The 24326-nt window shown below is 37.8% G+C and overlaps 1 protein-coding gene across 1 annotated transcript in view; it reads left to right on the plus strand.

The window, feature by feature from the left end:
- The window catches only part of atm (ATM serine/threonine kinase), a 175588-nt gene that overhangs the window by 65312 nt on the left and 85950 nt on the right, over positions 1 to 24326 (plus strand). Inside the window, exons 19-26 of the mRNA XM_028800178.2 lie at positions 733 to 815; positions 3627 to 3782; positions 6323 to 6398; positions 11349 to 11479; positions 12369 to 12486; positions 13835 to 14005; positions 15605 to 15774; positions 20115 to 20352. Coding sequence (XP_028656011.1) covers positions 733 to 815; positions 3627 to 3782; positions 6323 to 6398; positions 11349 to 11479; positions 12369 to 12486; positions 13835 to 14005; positions 15605 to 15774; positions 20115 to 20352 — 1143 coding nt within the window. The remainder of the gene's footprint in view (positions 1 to 732; positions 816 to 3626; positions 3783 to 6322; positions 6399 to 11348; positions 11480 to 12368; positions 12487 to 13834; positions 14006 to 15604; positions 15775 to 20114; positions 20353 to 24326) is intronic.

Raw genomic sequence — 24326 nt, forward strand, 5'->3', positions numbered from 1 at the left:
GCTTCCCTATGTCCACAGGAGTATCTATGGGTAACATGATTTCCTTTCATATACCAAAGATGTACAGTACATGTAGCATTTATTATTAAATGTTAATTGGCCCTGTATAATTAAGTGTAATGTGTAAGTTAGCTTGCCCTGCGGTGGACTGGTTATCTGTTTAGGCTTGGTTGGTCTGTTGCATACTGTATATTGCTGCTAAAATAGGCTCTTTTTCATTGTGGGTTCAAATCCCACCACTGACACTGTGTGACCCTGAGCAAGTCATTTCACACGTGTGTGCTCCAGTTGGATAAAGAACTAACCAATTGCATCTCAGATGTTGTAAGTCACCTTGGATGAAGGTATCAGCCAAATAAATGTTAGCAATTAATGTAAGCCATTTCAGAAAATGAATACAGTTACTGAATAATATAATAGGCTTCACTGCCTGTTACAGCATAAGGATTTACTGACATACATGCCATTAGTTCACTAATGTAAATGCAAAGGGGCCTTGGTTTACAAAAACCTTTTACCAGATAGTCGATCTGTGAAGTGGTTATATATTTATAGGTTTTAAGTAGCTTACTTTATTCAGGCTGTTGCATTACATATAATAGTTCAATGGAAATATTTAAAATTTATGTTTAATTGGCGGATATTTGAAACTGGTACTACAGTACTATTGTTTTTATTTGAAAATGATATGTTCTGTGTCATTGCACCTTAAAGTTTCATTCTTTTTTTAAGTATTTAATTCTGCTAAGAAATCTGCCAGAAGAAGACACGACTTTAACAGCAGAAGATTTTGATTCTATTTTGAAGCCTCTACCGTAAGTAATATTATAGCCTCTTTATGATACATTTTATTTTTTTACCCATAATACACTGTTCACTGCATTTTCTAAATGTTAAGTTCAAAACATCATGCACCATTAGACCCTTTTCACAATTTGAGTTTTGGGCTGGATTAAGGTGACTGATTATGAGCATGATGGACTACTTCCAAGGCTTGGTACAGTTATGTTCTGCTTACAACTCTGAGAATTTGTCCAGGTTTGCTAAAATACACCCAACAAAGGGCCCTTCATATGCCACATATAAGCTGTAACTGAAGTAATTTTCAAGAGCATCTTAATGAGTAATATGAATATCTAGTGTACATTTTTGCAGAAGAGAAAACATTTGTGCCATTGAGAAAGTACAGGTAATAGTTTCTCACAAATAAATAATACATTTATATCTTTTAAACTGTTTGAACCAGGACGGTTTAAAATGATAACAGTGTGATGTTGATTATTTACATATTTGCACATCTTGGGCATTGGCAGTTTAAATTACTCAGTGAAGGTCTCACATTGAGTCAATGGTGGAGCCAGTGTCTTAGAATATAAAATTTCCTGTACATTACATTCACAGATTTAACAATTTGACTACTGTGTATCACTGCCAATGTTAATTCCTGTGTATAGTTAACATTATATTTGAAATGTCAAATAAGTGATGTTGCAAATTCAGTTATGTACTTTCCCTGTGCCATAATTTCCACCTAGAAAGGGTCTTTTTACAGGAGAATAATATATTATTTATTGACAACTGTGCTATGTTCCTAGAACAATTATAAGTCGATTAAAACCATTCCTGTTGTTGTATTCAATTTAAATATATTGTGATGCAATGAATAGTTTGTGAGTTTCACCTTTTGACCTGATGTGCTGTTTGTTCACTATGAGAGTTTGTTTTTATCAGGGATAATTCAGCCCAGTTATAATATTCCTCTTAGCAGTAATGTCCTAAGAAATGAAAACTTGTAAAAAAAAAAAAAAAAAACCCTCCCAAACTACTGTATCATCAAATAGCTGCAATGAAATTGCTACACATCTTACTTTTGACCTTTGCTTTCTTGCTATTATCCAATTTTTCCTTTGAATCTGAGCTTTTTTTTCTCTTTGTTATAGTATATCTGCTATCCATTACTTTACTACTCTGCTCTGTCAGCATATCACCAAAGGGTTGAACCGAATTAGTTTACTTATACCCTGATAAGTGTTCAGGGTATATGCTGAGTTGCCAATCAATGACTTAATTGTGAGAGCTTTGTGACTTTTAGATATGATTTTTCAATTTTATTTACTGTTCTCTACACTTTCTTATAAGGTACAACATGAGTGTTGATAAAACAATGCTTCATTCTCATATTCTATAAAAGGCTGACTGTGAAACAGCTTTAAGGAAAACCATTTGCTGTTTTTTTCCATTATAGTATACTGCAGCCAGCATTCCTTTTGCCTTGCATAAACTGTGGTATGTCATTTATACAATGAACAAAATGTAGACATTTTATGCTTTGTGTTCTTCTAATTTATTTAATAACAGATTTTATCAAAATTAAAAGACAGTTAATGAGAATAAAGCAGCTGAATGAACAATTAAATTCAGAAATTTTAAAGACTCTGGTTTTAGGGTATTATAGGGTTATTTAAGATGTGTTTGTATATAATTTATTTATACTGGCTTAAATAAGTTGTTAAGCAGAAATGTGCAGCAAACAACATCATGGCTATCTTTATAGAGAGTGTTAAACATTAGCCTATTTAATGTTTTTTGACTCTATTTTGCAATTTTGCTACATACTGTAACTTAGTAAAAATTATTTTAATTCAAGTCAAATGTCCTCTGTATTTAGCTTTTAAGAAAGGGATATTTGGTGTCTGTACTGAGAAAACTGATTATGGAAAGATCATTTAGCATAGTTGGCTACCTGCTAATTGCCTATGATCTGATGTCTTCCTGATAAGAATTCAACACCAATAACAATAGAATTATTGTATGACAAGGAAGAATGCTGGGGAATTGGAGTTCTGACACTGGTACCTGTTCAAGTTCTTACTAATTTAAACTTGATGTTTGTTCTATGAATCTGCTGTTTTTTTAATGCATGTACATTATTATCACAAACATCAGAGAAAAGAAAGGAGCCCAGTTGTATTTTGCTGTTATTATTTTTCTTTTGGCTTCAGAAAGAATGTTAAAGTCCTACTTTGATGCAGTGTGTACAGGAAAATGGAGAGAGAGAAAAACAAAAATTTAGTTGAATGTTGCATGCTTCTTTCATAAAACATGATGTTTAAAGAAACTTCTTGTAAACCCCTGTGCCAGTTTCTATTTTAATTCTTAAATTGTTTTTAAAGACCTGTGGAATTTAATCCAAATTCTAAAACCATCTGAATGTAAAACATTATTCTTGGTCTTCCTGTGCACCTGCATATACTTTCAATTAAAATCATAATTTTTTGATAAAGCAACTCTTTAAAGGCCTGCATGATATGGAAACAAAAATGGTAGAGAAGAACTTCTTAGGTGCTCAGGATGCTTGTGATGAAAATGATTTAGTATCTTCCATTAGTTATGCTGTTTTATTGATTGCATTTTGTTTTTGTGCGCTTACAGTAATTGAATAGCTTAAATGTTATTAGGATGGCATTTTTAGTTGCAAGACCCCAATGAAGACTTGAGGAATAATATAGTATCTGCCTCAAACACATTTTTACACAGTTAAAGTCCACATACATAGATTTGCAGGAAGGATTTAATTACTCTTTATTATATTTTTAATGTTTTTTTTATTTTCTTTTTATATATAGAGACATCTGCTCATATTATCGGCGTGATCAAGAAATATGTACAGTTTTACTATTAGCCATACTTCCAGTTATTAGAAGTTTAAGCTGTGACCAGAGCAATGCTAAAGAAATGGGAGATGTTCATGGAGCATTTCTGAAAGTCCTCTCTGCTTTTTGGTATTTTTTTTTATTCTTTTTTTGTATTCTCTTTTAATATATTTTTGCTGTTAACAATGTTGTTACATAAACTTTTCATTGTGACATGGAGCACAGTGGTAATCCTAGGTGAGAAACCATGATTATTGCATTGTTGGTGTATGTACCTCCCACGCATACAAGAAGGAACTGCAGAGGGATTACCAAAATAAATACAGTCTTGCGCTAATTTATGGCCAACCGAGTTAAGGCAATTCATACATATGGCCAAGGGCCATAGGAAAATGGAAGGGTAATAATGTTCTAGAAATTACCAAAACCAGTCGCAGTAATAAATCTTTCACTTTTATCATTACTTCACATGTTTTTAAGGTTTGTTAGATTGGCTGTGCTCCTTGTGGCTAAAGCATTCTCAGCCTTTATGGTCCCACTCCCTTGACCCAGTTTTATCTTTTTAATTTGTTTGACAACCCACTAGCAGTAATGGCAAACTGCCCTCTTGATGAAACAAGTGAGGCCAAGGGTGTCCCTTGATGAAACAAGCTCATTTAGAAACCGGGAAATATATTGCACATTGCTGCCAATGGCTTACGTGACCCACGTGCAAGCCAGTGATGGCAACCCACAATTCACCAGTGGCATGGTTGACAAACCCTGCCTTATATGGACCTGGCTTGCAGATGCAGAGACTCAAAGATCGGTTTGTGTTACTCAGTACTGGCAGTTAAAGTAAGCATAATAGTGACTCACAACAGCCACTCAGTGCCTCAATTGCTATGTCCTGTACACTTTGTGACCAACATACGGCCAATTTGACAAACAACTAAATGGTTGCTCGCAAATGGAGCTCTAAGTCGGTGCATGACTGTAGAAAATTATTAATATCTTACTGCAGCATGGCCTGTAGCTACAGCTCTCCTCTCCGTATGTAATTGGACTTTTCCAAGTTTCCTTGTCTCACAGTATTTCTAATTATAGCCACTTTTCTTTCTTACATTTCCAATCTCCTTCAATGCACTAAGTATTGGTGTAAAGGAAAATAAAGTCTAATTGTGTTCCATCTCTCTTCCATTCTGACAAACTGGGACATTGAAGTTCTAATCAAATTCCAATTATATTTATAAATATATACTACTGTATGTCTACGATTAACATAGATAGCAAGATGATTGTGCAGTTAACTGCAGCAAACACAAAGTGTCAGCATAGATTATTTGTAAGTGACTTACGAGGTAAGTTCCTACCAATTTTGCTTAAGGACAGTACTAATAATTAATGTGAACCTGTACAATTATTTTTGGAAAGTACGTCACAGTGTTTGGGTTCCTTTGTAACTTCCAGAAGAATAATTTTTGTAGTAAATGCCTACATGTTAAAAACAAGTTATTGAACATTTCTTTCTATGAAAGATGCTTATAGCGAAGCATTTTTGGAACAGAAGTGATCCAAATGTATGTTATAAGAAAACAATAGAAAATTCTAAACTTATTACTTTTTTGCCTACTTCTTAACAGTTCTTTAGTATATCAGACCATTTTTATTAATATACCCAAGTAATAGTTTTTGCTAATAATTGTTAATAAATCAGTTACAGTGTATTTACAGTTTGTACATAATAAAGCTGAGTTAATTTTCTTTGGGGCACATCTTCTTTTGTTTCCCCTTTGGTGATCACATAATCAGTCCCCAGAAAGTTTTGAAAAGTGGAACCTTTTAAACAGATGATAATAATTCCTGTTTACCTCCACAAAAGCTATACTATACTATAATTTGTAGATGTTACAAGTAGAAGGGGTGGTTAAAAACCTTGAGTTAAAATGAAGTAAGGTTTATTTTTTAGTATGGCCATTTTGAACACTTCTTATAACTTTAAGAAAGCTTTTCTACACTACTCATTAGTCTTTCTTGTGCAATCAAGATTAAATTTCTTCTGTAATTTTCTTGATTTCTTCATCATTGGTATAAGATGTCCAATGTCGTCGTCCATCAGATTAGGAAACAGATGGTAGTCAGCTGAGGCAAGGTCTGGAGAATAGTGTGGGTTTGGCATTTTTTTTAATACACAGGTTCGAAGCGTATCAATTCCAATCCATGTAATATGAGCAAGGATTTTTGAAGCATGATTGAATGCTCTCCTAATTACTTTTCTGATTGACTGCAGCAAATGCTAAAGTAAGTGAGTGTAAAATATACTGGTTATGTTGACCTTTCGAAGCACATAAGCAATATGGAGAACACCCTTAACATCGTAAAATTGTGCCAATTAATCTGTTTATAGTACTTACATTGTTATGATCATTTTTATACTGAGGGCCATAGTGATATATCCAAGTATCATTCCACTTAAATTTCTCAAGTTTGACCTTAAAACATTTGATAATGTGATGCTTCATTTCAGGAGTCAACTAGCTAGGTAAATAAACTTCTATGGAATCTCTATTAAGTGCTTACTGTATACAGTATACATTGTAATTTATTATGTACAGTATACATGACTTTTTTTAATAACTGCAAACTGTGTTTCATCAATTTAAATTACATATTATTTATGATTCCTGTAGGACCCTGAGTAAGGATGGTCGAAGTACCGCTTCAGTTCGAGCTGCATTAGCAAAGTGCATGATTGCTTTGCTAGAGGTAAGTTTGCTTGCTTGTTTGTTTGATTCAATGCACTGATATCTAATATGGTGATCTACTCACCTGAAATGCCAAAATGTTGTGAAGCTTCTAAGGATATCCAGGGAAGCAGGCCAGAATTCCCATGTCCTTGCCCAGAGAAGGTGCACCCAAAGCATCCTGAGCTCCCATTCTAGTGGTAGACATTGGCCTAAGCCATATTAAAATATGCTAACCTTTAATAATTCACAAAGTAGGAAAAATAATTCACAAAATATAGGCTAGGCCCCACCAGAGGAAGGACGACCGTAAACCTCCGGTTTGTGGTTGAAAGGGCAAACAAAAAAATCCATCCATCCATCCATTGTCTCCCGCTTATCCGAGGTCGGGTCGCGGGGGCAGCAGCTTGAGCAGAGATGCCCAGACTTCCCTCTCCCCGGCCACTTCTTCTAGCTCTTCCGGGAGAATCCCAAGGCGTTCCCAGGCCAGTCGAGAGACATAGTCCCTCCAGCGTGTCCTGGGTCTTCCCCGGGGCCTCCTCCTGGTTGGACGTGCCCGGAACACCTCACCAGGGAGGCGTCCAGGAGGCATCCTGATCAGATGCCCGAGCCACCTCATCTGACTCCTCTCGATGCGGAGGAGCAGCGGCTCTACTCTGAGCCCCTCCCGGATGACTGAGCTTCTCACCCTATCTTTAAGGGAAAGCCCAGACACCCTGCGGAGGAAACTCATTTCAGCCGCTTGTATTCGCGATCTCGTTCTTTTCGGTCACTACCCATAGCTCATGACCATAGGTGAGGGTAGGAACATAGATCGACTGGTAAATTGAGAGCTTCGCCTTGCGGCTCAGCTCCTTTTTCACCACGACAGACCGATGCAACGCCCGCATTACTGCGGATGCCGCACCGATCCGCCTGTCGATCTCACGCTCCATTCTTCCCTCACTCGTGAACAAGACCCCGAGATACTTGAACTCCTCCACTTGGGGCAGGATCTCGCTACCAACCCTGAGAGGGCACTCCACCCTTTTCCGGCTGAGGACCATGGTCTCGGATTTGGAGGTGCTGATTCTCATCCCAGCCGCTTCACACTCGGTTGTGAACCGATCCAGAGAGAGCTGAAGATCACGGCCTGATGAAGCAAACAGGACAACATCATCTGCAAAAAGCAGTGACCCAATCCTGAGCCCACCAAACCGGACCCCCTCAACACCCTGGCTGCGCCTAGAAATTCTGTCCATAAAAGTTATGAACAGAATCGGTGACAAAGGGCAGCCCTGGCGGAGTCCAACTCTCACTGGAAACGGGTTCGACTTACTGCCGGCAATGCGGACCAAGCTCTGGCACCGATCGTACAGGGACTGAACAGCCCTTATCAGGGGGGCCGGTACCCCATACTCTCGGAGTACCCCCCACATGATTCCCCGAGGGACACGGTCGAATGCCTTTTCTAAGTCCACAAAACACATGTAGACTGGTTGGGCAAACTCCCATGCACCCTCCAGGACCCTGCTAAGGGTATAGAGCTGGTCCACTGTTCCGCGACCAGGACGAAAACCACACTGTTCCTCCTGAATCCGAGGCTCGACTATCCGACGGACCCTCCTCTCCAGGACCCCTAAATAGACTTTTCCAGGGAGGCTGAGGAGTGTGATCCCTCTGTAGTTGGAACACACCCTCCGATCCCTCTTCTTAAAGAGGGGGACCACCACCCCGGTCTGCCAATCCAGAGGCACTGTCCCTGATGTCCATGCGATGTTGCAGAGGCGTGTCAGCCAAGACAGTCCTACAACATCCAGAGCCTTGAGGAACTCCGGGCGTATCTCATCCACCCCCGGGGCCCTGCCACCAAGGAGTTTTTTGACCACCTCGGTGACCTCAGTCCCAGAGATGGGGGAGCCCACCTCTGAGTCCCCAGGCTCTGCTTCCTCATTGGAAGGCATGTTAATGGGATTGAGGAGGTCTTCAAAGTATTCCCCCCCACCGACCCACAACGTCCCGAGTCGAGGTCAGCAGCGCACCATCCCCACCATATACAGTGTTGACACTGCACTGCTTCCCCTTCCTGAGACGCCGGATGGTGGACCAGAATCTCCTCGAAGCCGTCCGAAAGTCATTCTCCATGGCCTCCCCAAACTGCTCCCACGCCCGAGTTTTTGCCTCAGCAACCACCAAAGCCGCATTCCGCTTGGCCTGCCGGTACCTATCAGCTGCCTCCGGGGTCCCACAGGACAAAAGGGTCCCGTAGGACTCCTTCTTCAGCTTGACGGCATCCTTCACCGCCGGTGTCCACCAGCGGGTTCGGGGATTGCCGCCACGACAGGCACCGACCACCTTACGGCCACAGCTCCGGTCAGCTGCCTCAACAATAGAGGCACGGAACATGGCCCATTCGGACTCAATGTCCCCCAGCTCCCTCGGGATGTGGTCGAAGTTCTGCCGGAGGTGGGAGTTGAAGCTACTTCTGACAGGGGGCTCTGCCAGACGTTCCCAGCAGACCCTCACAACACGTTTGGGCCTACCACGCCTGACCGGCATCCTCCCCCACCATCGAAGCCAACTCACCACCAGGTGGTGATCAGTTGACAGCTCCGCCCCTCTCTTCACTCGAGTGTCCAAGACATGTGGCCGCAAGTCCGACGACACGACCACAAAGTTGATCATCGAACTGAGGCCTAGGGTGTCCTGGTGCCAAGTGCACATATGAACACCCCTATGCTTGAACATGGTGTTCGTTATGGACAATCCGTGACGAGCACAGAAGTCCAATAACAAAACACCGCTCGGGTTCAGATCAGGGGGGCCATTCCTCCCAATCACGCCCTTCCAGGTCTCACTGTCATTGCCCACGTGAGCATTGAAGTCTCCCAGCAGAACGAGGGAGTCCCCAGAAGGTATGCCCTCTAGCACCCCCTCCAGGGACTCCAAAAAGGGTGGGTACTCCGAACTGCTGTTCGGTGCATACGCACAAACAACAGTTAGGACCCGTCCCCCCACCCGAAGGCGAAGGGAGGCTACCCTCTCGTCCACCGGGGTAAACCCCAATGTACAGGCTCCAAGTTGGGGGGCAATAAGTATACCCACACCTGCTCGGCGCCTCTCACCGGGGGCAACTCCAGAGTGGTAGAGAGTCCAGCCCCTCTCAAGGAGATTGGTTCCAGAGTCCAAGCTGTGCGTCGAGGTGAGTCCGACTATATCTAGCCGGAACCTCTCAACTTCGCGCACTAGCTCAGGCTCCTTCCCCTTCAGAGAGGTGACATTCCACGTCCCAAGAGCCAGTTTCTGTAGCCGAGGATCAGACCGCCAAGGTCCCCGCCTTCGGCCACCACCCAACTCACACTGCACCCGACCTCCTTGGCCCCTCCCATAGGTGGTGAGCCCATGGGAAGGGGGACCCACGTTGCCTCTTCGGGCTGTGCCCGGCCGAGCCCCATGGGTGCAGGCCCGGCCACCAGGCGCTCGCCATCGAGCCCCACCTCCAGGCCTGGCTCCAGAGTGGGGCCCCGGTGACCCGCGTCCGGGCAAGGGAAAACGCCGTCCAAAATTGTTTTTCTTCATAGGAGGTTTGTTTAACCGCTCTTTGTCTCATCCCTCACCTAGGACCAGTTTGCCTTGGGTGGTCCTACCAGGGGCATAAAGCCCCGGACAACAGAGCTCCTAGGATCATTGGGACACGCAAACCCCTCCACCACGATAAGGTGACGGTTAAAGGAGGGGAAACAAAAAAAAAAAAAATCTTTATAATTAAAAGATTTGTTACAGAAAGAACAATTACTGAACAAAAGCTCAAAGAGCTAAACAAGAGGAAAATTAGTTGCTTAAAAGGTAATCTACAGTAACCAAGTTCAAATATGTTTAACAAAATCTTAATCCATAAATAGACCCAAACATGTCAAAAAGTCAGATAATCCAAAGATATACAATAAATATAAAGAGAAGTCACCAACACGAAGTGCATACAATGTACTGTGGAGAGAATTATGTTTTGAAATGAACCTTAGTCCTACAACAGTGATTGACAGGTAAGAGAAACCCAACAAAAAACAAGGGTCATAGCAGAAAAAGCATCCTCACATAGGAACCAAACAATAAGCAAAATTTATATAAAAAAAATACATCATTATGCAAATAAAATTCATAATTAACAACATCAACATAAATAATATCCAAATAACCTAACAATGAACAGAAAGTACATAAATAAGGAATTTAAACAGAAGCTAGAGTAGTGACCCTGACTTAAACATAACACATTAATGTCTGTTCATCTGTCCATTTCTTGATGCTGCGTAGTTCATATTAGGATTGTACATAGAAAAAACTTTTTGAAAGCATTGGAAATTAAACAGGAAAGAAACAGCACTTGACCCAGTCTTCAGGAATTGTGAGTCATCAGTATTAATTACCATGTCTTTGTCCCGTCCATGTTCAAAATTAAAAAAATTGTAATTTAATGTAAAGATGGCTGATAAATTATATTCAGTGCAATTGTTACTGAAGTAGACATGTATAAATGTATCTAATAAATGTAAATTCACACAAACATTTAAAAAAAATCAACTTCTAATTAATTTTTTTAATTGTCACCCAGCATTAATTGATAAAGAAAGCAATGGCTGTAAAGGAAGAAGGGTGTTTAGAAACTGGATACATTTTGATTATTCAACATAGTTTTCAATATTGTTATAATAACATTTCTCCTTAGTTGCAGGAAAGGTTATGGCGTGCTGCCACATTGAATTGGATTGAGCCGGCTTTAAAATTATATGCTTTGTTGTGTTACTTTGCAAAACTGTTAGTCCAATTCAGCAGAAATTGGTATTAGTAAGTAGTAGTGAAGGCTTAACTCATAAACAGTAATTTGTTTGATAAACAAACACAAACATTTACATTTTTTACAGTTTGTTTTTGTGTTCTTTTAAAGTTGTAAATAATTTATTGCTTATTTGAGAAATTCTGTAATTTTGTCTAGGGAGACTCACAGTGCCATTGGTCAATTTTTAATATGGCGGATGAAGATATACCTATTTCAGATGCATTTCCACAGTTTCTTGCTGACAGTGACCATGAAGTTCGTGTGTTGACTGCTATGTCAGTCAACAGGTAAACTCCCTGAACTCCTTCTTGTTTTATGTTTATAGCATTTTTCTATGTAAGCTGTACTAGCAGTATAGTCAGTTTTGACTTTCTGGATTCCTAAAATATATTGTATGTAATGTGTATTGAATTTTAATCATGTGACAGTTTATCTGTTACTTACTGGGGTTGTTTGTAGTGATGGCTGAGAAAAATTACTAGTCTGATGTTTTCATGTAGAAGGGAAATAAGAAAATATGAGATAAAATTGGCTTCAATCTGGGCCAACAGGGGTAAAATATAACAACAGCAAAATGTTCCTGAAAAATCTCAAGTTCTTTTTGTCACAATCCACTCTTCGGTTATATATATTTTCTAGTTATATCCTCACAACATCCAAAACACATGTATTTTTTGCTATAATATTGTTAATTAATATATTAATGAGAGTAGTGCATGAAAGTCAATGAGCTTTTGAATTATAAACCAGGCTCTTGAGCAATGAATTGGGGGGCAGTGCTTCAATTCACACGCTTTTACATGACTGCAAATTTGTCATTGATCAGATAAAACATTTTGTTCTGAGCGTATGCTTAGTCAAAAAAAAAAATAGGTGTGCTTTTATGGCATTATAACATTATAATTAGTAACTGATAGTTCTTTATTATATTTTTGTAGCATTAGGAATACTGAATGAAATAACTGTTTTTTTTATTATGTATTAATCACTCATTTACTGTATATTAGTGTTAGGAATGTACGGTTTAGGTCCAAGTAAATTTTTCTAGTTACTATTTATAACAGAGAAGCTTCATTTGTCTTTAGAAAGAGGATAGGTTTTTTTTTTTTCATTTTTTAAAGCAAATCGATTTTTTTACCTTTAAATGTATATTATATGTATGTCTCCTCTTTCTAGGCTTTTTCTGGAATTTACTCCAAAAGGTTGTGGGAAAATGAAATTGCTTCCTTTAACACTTCAGCAAAAGGCCTTTGAGAATGTGTACTTAAAAGCTCAAGAAGGAATAGGATTCCAGGTATATTGCCTTCTCCATCTAATATTTTTTAGTTGTTTGAGTTAAAAGGTTTGCCTGACTAACAAAGCAGATAATGTTATATTTAAAAAAAATTTTTATATGCTTTGCTTTTAGAAAGTTTTTGTGCATATTTTTAAGGCAAGTGGTAATTTCTGGCATAGCCCTGCAGCATCCCCTGCCCGACAGGCTGCTCTATCAAACTCCAGTTTCCAACATGCCTTGCAGGAGGCTGCTATCTTGCTTGTCAGGGTGGGGGTGTGGGGCAATAGCCTTGCTAGGTTGTCTCCCCCTCTCCTGCCATCCTACTGGCCTCCCAACCGGGTAAGAGTTCGGAACCCATCCCGAACAAGATGCCCACACATGCATCACACTTGTTACTGTGTTACTGATTTTAGAGGAAACTCCACCCTTTGCTGATGGATAGTTCATTTGAGACTAATTCATTTTTAATCATAATATATTATTTTACTAACATGTCTATTAATCTAAAAATTGCCACTAATGTCTTAATTATTTCATGTGTTGCTTTTTGGTAGCGTGTTGAGAAAAATCTTATATTAATGATCAAGGCAATAAAAACTTCCCTCAAACAGTTGCCTAGACGAGTGGTCCCTAGGTTCGGTCATGTGGCTGCAGGTTTTTATTCCAACCAATTTCCTGTTTACTACATAACTTTTTCTTTTAATAGTATTGTTTAGTGAGTTAACTTTTTATTCTCTAATTTAAGAAATTATGAAATATTATGTATTTTTCCAAAACATTAAAAGAATGTGTTACCTTAGATATTTTCTTTTTAATTCACCTTGTTCTATAGAGTTTTCTTCCTTTATTGTACCTAAATTCTGACAACACTGAATGCTAAAGGCAGCCAATATGATTTATTCACTTTTCTGCTTATTAAGAATTTTTTTAATGAGTGTGCAAGTGAAAATGACAGTCAAGTAATTGCTTCCTTTTAGCATTCAATGTTGGTTGCTTCTGTGTGTGAACTGCTCATTGCTAATCATTAGCATTTGGATAAAAGTAAAAGAACAAACTCTACAGAAAAGGGATAAATTAGAAAGAAAACTGGAAGTGAAATCTAAGTTTTTTAACACTATGACAAAGAATGCAAGTAAATTTCTTAGAAATGTTTGAATTCCAGATAACTAAAAATAAAATCAATTTAAGGAAATTGTGAAATAGTTTGGAATAAAAATCTTCTACATTAAGAGTCCCCCGGACTGAACTTCAAATCCACAGGCCTAGACAATTATTAAAATAAATGTGCCAGATATTTCATGTGCATGTGAAGACTGTGGCAGTATCAAAATGCTATTAATTTACTCTCTTCATATTTTATTTTCAGAAACGTTTTATGGCAGATGAATTTGAAGATGAGCAGTTTAATCGAAAAGCCACTTTGCTCAAGGTTATATATGTTGTTTTATGCTGTAGTCCTGTGTGTGAAAAGCAAGCTCTGTTTGCCTTATTCCAGTCTTTCAAAGAAAATAAAATAGATCTTCGTCTGATAAAAAAGGTAAGATATGATCACTGTGTTTTAAAGGCAAGATAAGAATTTTCACTGTCAAAAAATAATATTTAATAATTGAATTTAAAAATCAAGAGTTGGTCTCGTCCGTTGCGAGAGATGGACGTCTGAAGCAGAGCTCTGTTAGCAGCGGTGTTATTTTTTAATATTATTTCTTTATTATCCTGAGATATCCTGTATTTATCCAACCCGAAGGTTCTACTACAGTATATGCAAGCATATATAAACATGGTCGGTAAGAAAGGGGCTCCCATCCTTGTCACTCATTGTTAAAGCTACTGTTCTCCAGCAGGTGGCACAAGAGCATTAAAAATAGAACAAAAAGATTTAAAGATAGTTTTTATCCTTGGGCCATCTGTAATTTAAATTTTAAACACTCATAGAACTGTTGTAAATTTTATTTTCATATGTACATTGATTACTTCAGTGGATAATAATTTCTATTCCTTTACTGTTGTACTTGTTTACAGATGTAGCTTTTACAATTTTGTGCTGGTACAATGACAATTAAGGCTTTCTGATTCTAGTTCTAACTCTAACTGTACCTCTGCGCTAGAGGAGGTTTACCCCATGAGCTGCTTTAGACGGACCCATATTTCTCTTCACAAATGAGAGGAGCACCAAGACTTGCAATATGTAGATACTAGATGGGTGTAACCTGTTTTTGTCACCTTGTATTTAATCTGTTTTTATGCTCACTTTCTCCCATGCGTGTCCTTAAACCAAAATACAAATTAGCTAGTAAAGTACATGTCAAAAATGATGAGAAAAAACAAAATAAATGTAAATATCTGTTTTTCGTAATTGAGAGATCTGCCTTTGATGAACCAGTAGTTGTGTCTGTGTTGCAGAAACGTCTTCAGGTGAGGCTAGCAGAGATAAATTTTGTTCACATGCTGCTTCTTAATTGTCTTTTTAAAATAAACGTTTCTGTTTTTTGTAGTGATAATTTGTTCTGTTTATCTTACACATTTCTGTCATTATCTGAGGTTTGGATTTCTGAGATGATGGGATAGCTAACTGCACTCAATTTGATTGATCCCCCATCTGCATTTACTTTATAAGGATGGGTAATGCACAGACAGAGACACTGTTTGTTGTCTACTGTTTCTATGAAACTTTATTAGTTTCTCTTTGACATGCTAATAGTAAGCGTTGTGGATGCTCCCAGGTAACATCTTACATTTAGTTCCAAGTAAGTTAGTTTAGTAAGATTGAAATACAGTAGATTTACAAAATGACTTTAATAAAAAAATAAAAAAGAGACCAGGAATAGCATCTTTTATTTTTACATTTCACTAATCCTCAGATATAAAATCATTGTATATTTGAGATCAGTAACACCTTCTGTTTGAAATAATAAATACTCATGTAATGTACAGACATAAGGAATCAAATTTTATATGTGGATGGATAGATGTTTTCTGTGTCAGTGTTGCTTATTAAAATCAAATGTATAGTACTGAACTTGAAGTTAACCTTGGTTTTGTTTTTAAATATGTGTTACATAAATGTGAGATATTTATTAAATAGTTATTTGATATCATATATACTTTCCTAAACCACACAATATATTTTGATTTATAGGTTCTCAGCCCTGTTTCAAAATTTCTGAACTACAGAAATGTGAAGCACTTAATTAGTTCTCACTTAGATTACTTAGTAACAGAATGGCTAAGACAAAAGGATGATGGGTACAGTCTGCAAGCTTTTCCTTATGCTTTACTGGAATTCTCAACTTTGGATGAATTTTACAGGTAATGATTTTATGTTTTTCCTCTGTAGCAAGTGACAACTCCTGTCACTGCACAGTAGAGATGTTTACTGTATGGCTAATAGTTCCATTTATCAATCATTTATAATAAAATCTGTAGCATTTAACAGCAATGTATAGTGAAGCTTGTAATGGGTTCATTAAGCCTAAGACTGTTGCATTTAACTAATGAAATAATACTTACTATATTACTGGTGGTTAGTATTCTGGATTACTTTAGCAGGGTGGAATCAGATTTGGTGTTCTACAGTCAATGAAAAAGTGTTTTTTTAATGCTGTACTGCTTGTGAAATAACAGAAGATAAATGTGAAAGACAGAAACTGTTCAATGTATTTTCCCTTGGCTGGCTTTATTATTACTTATATTAATGCTAGAAAAATCCTTGTACAGATCCAGTCTTCCTTTTAAAATTTTATATAAATGCAGTATGTGTTTGAAACAAGCAGTTAAATTGGCTGTTCTTCTAGTTAAACCTTAAAATGATATTTAATCTCAAAAGAGAAAAATAGGGTAAAATTTCAGTAAATAATTATGAATATTTTTAGTTACTTGTATTCTGAAATAGTTCTATTTTATGAGGACAGACTGGAAGCATTTACTCAGATTTATAAGTGAAAAACAGTGACAGGAAAAACACCAAACTATTCAACATTTAAAATGTAAATTAGTACACCTTAATTTAATTCTGAAGCAGTAAAATACTTAAAAATATCTGTATAATTTGTCTTTGCTGCTCTCAATGAATAAATTTAGGAAGTATTCTCTCTCACTTAATTTACACTGTGACAATATGCTGAGTTGATGAGCAGAGAAATAGAATAAAAATTAAGAGCTCAAATCATAACCCGGTCCTCTCAGTTGTGACCATCCCATGTATATGTGCCATGTTTCGTATGAATTTTGATGGCGTCTTCCATAAGGACTAACACTGCAAAGTCAGTAGAAGGTACTCCTCCAGACACTGAATCTCCCATATCTCAACACTTAAATCTTTCAGTCTGAATGAGAAAGTTTTAAAGAGGTGAACTTATCATTTACCAGTAGAAACTCCCAACTGTAGGTCATCCAGTAGGGGCATTTGAATACCCTCATACTATCCATAGTCGTCTGTTATGGATGATGATGATGATGATAATAATAATAATAATAATAATAATAATAATAATAATAAATTACATTTCATAGCACTTTTTCTAACCTACTCAAAGCACTTTACATAGACATTGAACAGCACATCAACTACCACCAATGTTTAGCATCCACCTTGATGGTGTGATAGCAGATATACTTGCACCAGTATGCACACTACACATTAGCTATTAGATGGTGTATTATTGAGGGATGAGTGTGACTCACCACATTCTTTTCTAGGTTGGCCTTCTGTTGCACACACACACACACACGCACACACACACACACACACACACACACACAGATCCTATTCACATAAGTACCTTATTAGTTACTTCTGCGCTGTCAATTACTCCTTAGTATTCCACATACTGTAGGATCTGATCCACATAACTGATTTATGAGTGATTGTGCACTGCAAATCACTTCCATGTACTCCACACAGGGACTCACTATCCTCAGCACTAACAATGTACTGGTGTTCTTGAGATATATTAAGGCTCATACACCCTTTGGTTATATACCATTTACCAACAGTTTCTTACTTTTACTGCACTTGTTCATCCTATTTTGGTGCGACTTCTCAGCTTTGATACCCTTGCAGATCTAAGCAAATGGCAATCTATTCCTGTACCAGACCAGGTGCCCTAATATTTACTTTATTATTTCAGTCACTCCAAATACAAAGACAAAATATAGAAATTTTAAAGCAATGTGGTATTTACTATAATATAATAATACAAATAGGAGGAGGAGTTTGGGAGCATGCGCTGATAGCTTGTTGCTGCATCCACCACAAGATGAACAACGTGGATTGTGACCCAAGTGCAGTGGGTGACACGATGGCTGGAATGCCAATCTTACCACCAACCCCCAGATTATTTCTGTAAATTGGAGGGCCTGCTTACAGGGCTGGATACAGATTAACGTCATACCCAGGATGAAGCAATTGCAGGTTAAGGGCCTTGCTCAAATAGAAGCAAGTATAATAAAAAATAAAACAGATAGCAAAGAGTGGATATACTGTACCTATGCTTTGAAAGCTTACTAAAAACCAGCAATGTCAAAGGTGGATGTTGTTCTGGGTGGCTTTATGATTCAGCAGTCGCTTCCTGTGTCTTTACTTTTTGGTTATTTAGACAGCCATATTTATGTTAAAATAACACGTGGGGCTCTGGAACATGTGTCATTAAAAACATAGGACAGACTAGATGTCCTGGTGATGGATGCCCAAAAGCTTTGATCCTGTATGTACAGTATCTTTGCAATCTCTTACTGTCTCTATTCTTTTTCCTATTTAATTATAAAACTGTCTGACCCTTTAAAATAAAAGCTGCATAAATTTCTTTGATATCAAAACAAATGCATTAAATTTATAAATTACTGGTGTAATAAAGAAAGAATGTACAAATACTTATGGTTCATAAATTATTAGACCACGAGAAAGGATGTTTTTAATGTGAATTGCTTCTGCACATAAGTTAGTTAAATTTCCATGAGGGTCCTATAAATTCCTTTGTAAATTAATTCCTTTATAGTTCATCATGGATCATTTGAGCAAAACTAAAACTTGATATGAGCAGTCTGCACTTTCAAAAAATGAAGATTTTATTCTCCAGGACAAGTGGTGGATGGATGAGGTGATAGCAGATTTGGGACAGGAGATGATTAGGGTGCTATATAATTCTGAGTAGGAATATAACATAAAAAGTTAATTTACTCTCTTCTTCCCTGCAATATTTACAATTGCTGATTGCAACACAAATGGACACAGAACTATGACTAGTGCCAGACTGCTTCCAGAAATATACATTTCATTAAGTTTGATCTAGTACATTACTAGAAAGGTATGAATACAGTCATCCCTCACCTGTCGCGGGGGTTACGTTCCAGAGGCCCCCGCGATAGGTGAAAATCCGCGAAGTAGCGACCTATATTTATTTTATTATTTATACATATTTTAAGGCTTTATAAACCCTTCCCACACTCTTATAAACCTTTCTCACTCTCTTGTTAACCTTTCCCACACTCATAAACACTTCCTATGCTCTTAAACACTTTCTACATTCTTAAACACCGCAGACCAACACTGCACGCAGCGATCAGACGTCGATGTGTCTGCACTCACTTTGTGAAGGGGGGCAGCTGAACTCACGCTGAGCAGAAATGAACTTTGTGCTGCATCTGCCAAAATGCCTGCTTGTCGCTCTGCGCGTTCGGAAGGAGGAGGAGGAGGAGTGGGGGTGTGTGAGAGCTGAACGCACGTTCGCTCAAACCCCCCTCCCCGGAGGCGCAGTACGCTCCTGCCACTTCACATTGTCAAGGGGGTGGGGAGCTGAATGAACGCTAAGGAGAAGTGGACTTTGTGCTGGCTTTGTGCTGCATGTCGCTCTGCGTGTCAATAATTTAAAAGCCTGTACAGCACCTATTTTCCTGTCTCACTGTCTTGTCTTGCGTGAAGTTAAAATGTTTTATAATAGTGAGATGTTACTCATATCCTTAGCCGGACATCCACATATCATATGTGTTAACAAAGTGTGTTTTATAAGTTTACATGTGTTTAAAGCATGTGGGATGGGTATTTTAAAGCTTAAACTATAAAAATCTTTATTTATATGGTCTTTCTATATCGCGGATTTTCTCCTGTTGCTGATGGGTCTGGAACATAACTTCCGCAATAGGCGGGCAATCACTTGTATTTAAAAACCCGTGAAGTCGTGAATCCGCGAAAAGTGAACCGCGAAGTAGCGAGGGATTACTGTATACAGTTTTTTTTAAAAAACATATGCTATGTTTTACCTATCTCCATCCTTTTTCTGAGCCTGCTGGCTAGATGTTCAGTACTTAAAGATGTATTTTATATTAACATTATCATTTGCAGCAAATATGGACAAAATAGATAGTACAAACATTGTGAATGGTGAGAGTCATGCATCTCCGTGTGGTTTGTGAATTCAAGTTCAGGCGTTTATTTTTGCATTTATTTTTGAAAGGAATCACCGTGAATTGTCATTCCTGAACAACTTTAATGCAATACTCCTAATGGAAAATTTAAAAAGTACATTCATTTCAGTAATGAACAACAAGATATATAAGAATTTTGCCTTTTCCAAGATTTTAAAAGTTTTCTTTTTAATTTTCATAACTCTTTGCTTAGTAAATTTAAACTTTTTGTACATTATTCTTTTTAGGTCTTGTTATAATATCCTGGTCCCACATCTTGTGTTCTTGGAGGATTTTGAGCAAGTGAAAGCTATTGGAAAAAGGATCGAGAAGGATTGGAAGGAACTGCTTGCTGATTGCTTTCCTAAGATCATGGTTAACATTTTGCCTTGTTTTGCAATAAAAAAAAATGAGGTGGGTCAACAGAGAGAAAAGGCATCAAAGGTATATGACATACTACAGGAAGACATCTGTTTGGGGAAGCAGGTATGAAATAATGTATACATTTCTGTTAACTATGTGAGAGACTTCTTATGTGCAATAAATTATATGCACAAAGTTAAAATTCTTTACGATACTGTAATATTACTTCTAGCTGTGCTTCATAAAAAGGTACTGCATTTCCCAGCGGCCTCTGCGGGTATAACACTGTTAGACAGTTTCAGAGGGTGCAGGGTCTGCTTGGGAAGAAGATTGAGCCAGCAGGCTCTTAAAAAAGGGAGCCGGCAAGATGCCAAAGGACTGCAATCGTTCATCTGCCTGGTAAAATGCTGTTTCACACATTTGGATTACCAGTTTATTAGTTTGGATTACTGTTCCTAGCTGGATGTGTGTTTTTTTTTCATGCCTACCTGTTCATGTGAGTTTGTACGGATTGGATATGTCTTTGTCAGAGGGAGCCCTCCAGATCACCTCATCCCATACCAGATCAGGAAATTGGTTAGACAAACTTTACATTACTTGCAGTGAACTGTTCATCGGATTTTTCATTCACCATCCAACTGCCTCTGCTACATTGGACTGTGTTTTGAAGTTTGTTTTTCGTTCTGGTTCATTGTTGTTGCTTCGTGTTATTACAGTATTTGTTATCTCTATAGGGGAGTAGGGAGGGTTAGCTGTTTATTTATTATTTATATTTATATTTCATTTAGGGCGGCATGGTAGTGGTAGCGCTGCTGCCTCGCAGTTAGGAGACCCGGGTTTGCTTCCCGGGTACTCCCTGTGTGGAGTTTGCATGTTCTCCCCGTGTCTGCGTGGTTTCCTCCCAGTCCAAAGACATGCAGGTTAGGTGGATTGGCAATCCTAAATTGTCCCTAGTGTGTGCTTGGTGTGTGGGTGTGTGTGTGCCCTGTGTTTGTTTCCTGCCTTTCTCCCCTGTGTTGGCTGGGATTGGCTCCAGCAGACCCCCGTGACCCTGTAGTTAGGATATAGCGGGTTGGATAATGGATGGATGGATATTTCATTTAATATATTACATTATTGTTGATTTAATCTGTGAGTCAGGCCAAGGCTGGGTACTTTCCTGGGGTCCCCATCAAAAAAATAAATAAATCACCGTTTCTTCGACAGTGTGAATCTTAGTGTCACCAATGACCGTGTAGCATAAACATAACACAGAAACATGGAAGACATGGTTTCTGAAAGTTTTATGGCTTTTGTTATATGTTTGGACTCGTGCCCTACAGTGTCGATTTTAAACTGAAAAACAGGCACTGTATTTTATAAAATTTATAAAAATGCTTCACTTTAGAACACTATCTTCTTATATAATACGCTACCGTGTCTGTCTGTCTGTCCAGGATATTAAATCACCTGTAACTCGCAAACCCTTTGAACTATTGACCTGAAATTTGGTACACATACACTACGTGACGTCTACTATCCGCATTCGAGGTGATGATTGACCTCCAAGGTTATTCCTTTTTTTATTTTTGTTTTATTTTATTGTAAAATTAACTCTCGGCATCAGCCAGCTGGGCAGCCGTGCAGCGCATGCGTACAGGTGCCGTTCTCATTCCCTACCACCTTCGCCGTCACTTCCCCTACCTCTTCATATCTTAAATCATTCTTAAGGCAGATAAAAGACTTAAGTGAAGCCAGCTTAAGTGAAAAATTAAGGGAAACGTACTAAGTAATTGCAACACAAACACTGACTAGGAAAATAGGATCACAAGGGTGACAAGATGTCCTAACCTTGCTTTAAATGGACTCTTGTAATGCCAAGTATACAAACATACTTCTCACTTTGCAAATACAGAGAACCAAATGGCGTGAACCAGCAGATTCATTGTTTCAGAGAGAGGAAAGAATCTGCTTTGTCCCTCATATGATAATGATGACATACTAAGTAATTGCAACACAAAAACTAAGTTAATCAGTTTTAACATGAAAAGATGCCGACAAAGGAAGAGAAGAAGCGGGCTGCTGGGGTGGAGAAAAGAAGAGCTGCTCAGGAAGCAGCAAGCGCATCAACCTCTAAACAAACAAATGCTCAACATACAGAGAAAGAGTATGAAAACTATGAATACTCGAGTCAAGTGCATTCACTGCATGTTATCGTGCACTGTGCCATTACTGGTTATTTATATTTCTGTACAAATGACTAACAAACATAGATGCAGTATATACAGCTAATCGCCAGCTCAAATTCAGTGTATGCTAGACTAAAGTAGTGAAGCTTAAGCCTGGATTTAAAAGCTGAGACTGAAGGAGCATCTCTTATACTGATTAGAAGGCAGACCATTCCACAGCTTCAGGGACCTGTAAGTAAAAGCTCAACCTGCCACTATTATTGTATTTAAGGCTTTATATTTTAAAAAGAGGATTTTGAAATCAGCCCTAAGCTTCACTTGGAAGCCAGTGCAAAGACTTGAGAATTGGAGTTATTTGTTCACATTTTCCAGTTTGTTTAATAATTCTTGCAGCAGCATTTTGAATTAACTGAAAGAGCAACTTGAGCAGCTAGTGAATAACATGTTGCAGTAGTCAGTTCTACTAGAAATAAATGCATGGATTGATTTCTAAGTACAGTATCTTGCATCTTTAGAAAATGTCTACATTGTTCAACATTTTTAAGATGAAAAAAGTTTTAGTTTTGTAGCATGTGTTTTAAATGACTTGCTAGTGTAAATTGTAATAGCTAAATTGTGTGCTGATTCAGTAAAACTAACCGTGATTCCAACTGAATTAAAATAAACAGCATATCTGTTTTTTTCTGTATTCAGAAACAAGTAGTTCTCATTCATCCAGTCAACTCACTGACACAACTAATTTACAACCGCATCGAAGAAACATCTTTAGGTGTAAAAGTATAATTGGGTGTTGTCTGCATACAAGTGAAACTTAATGTTCTGTTTTCTGATAGTTCCCAGTAGAAGCATGTAAAGTGAAAATAGTAAAGATCACAGTACTCGGCACTGTGGGACACCCTGTTTAACATCTGAATATAATGATGGAGTACTATCAGCACATTTCTGTATGTACTAGAATCAATTTGATAAGTAAGAACTATACCAGGCAAGTTCAGTGTCTGTGAGCCCAATGTCAGCTTTTTTTGATTATAGATTTACATTTGATAATTGTTTCAGAGGTATTATATGACTTTGTAGTTCTTATGGTAGTAAAATGGGAAACAGAATCACTCTGCTTCTCTCTCTCTATACTTTTCGTATATCTTTTGATCTGGGTAAAAGATATTTCGGATAGTGTTGGCCAGTTTAAACATTCAGACTATAGCAGCTGGTTGGATCCTTACCCCGTGTTGTTAGTAATGATATTTAATCTCATGTTTTCATGGAAAACAAGGATAAAAAAAGTTCTTATACAGTAGGCTTCAATAGTAGGTCGGTGCAGACAAATCAGGACTAATGCTAAAGAAAAATGAACAATATTAAAATGTCCAAAAAAATCTGAAGTTACTTTGTCACATAAGCTAAATGTCAAGTTATCCATTTGTATAATCACAACAGCCAATATGCATAGTTTATGCTTAAACATTGTTAAATACTTTCAAGAAATTAGAGTAGTGCATGAAAATGAAATACATTTATACAGGATAGAGTAAACAACAACATTTAAACCTATGAACAGGAACAAATACATCTTTTTTTTATTAGGTGTGTTCATATAAAGTAAAACACCTACTGCTGTCATGGACTCTTTGTCAGATGAAAAATTTGTTGAACTGTAATAAATATTCTTTAAGAAAATTTAGCAGGAAAGTTCAATTTTCAATTACATATTTAGAATAGAACCATCCTGTAAACATTTTTGAAACTGGAAAATCTCCCATTTAAAAGTAATTGTAAATTTTCAGAATTGTTTGTTTTTTTTTACAACAGAGAAACATCCTGTGCATCCTGAATTACTTATCAGTTTCAAATTTACCTTCAGAGAGGTTATTTAAACTAGCGTATTTTGTATAGTTGTTCCTGCCTTGCGCCCTGTGTTGGCTGGGATTG

This window comes from Erpetoichthys calabaricus, chromosome 4 (assembly GCF_900747795.2).
Source record: "Erpetoichthys calabaricus chromosome 4, fErpCal1.3, whole genome shotgun sequence".
NCBI classification, from domain to species: Eukaryota; Metazoa; Chordata; class Cladistia; order Polypteriformes; family Polypteridae; genus Erpetoichthys; species Erpetoichthys calabaricus.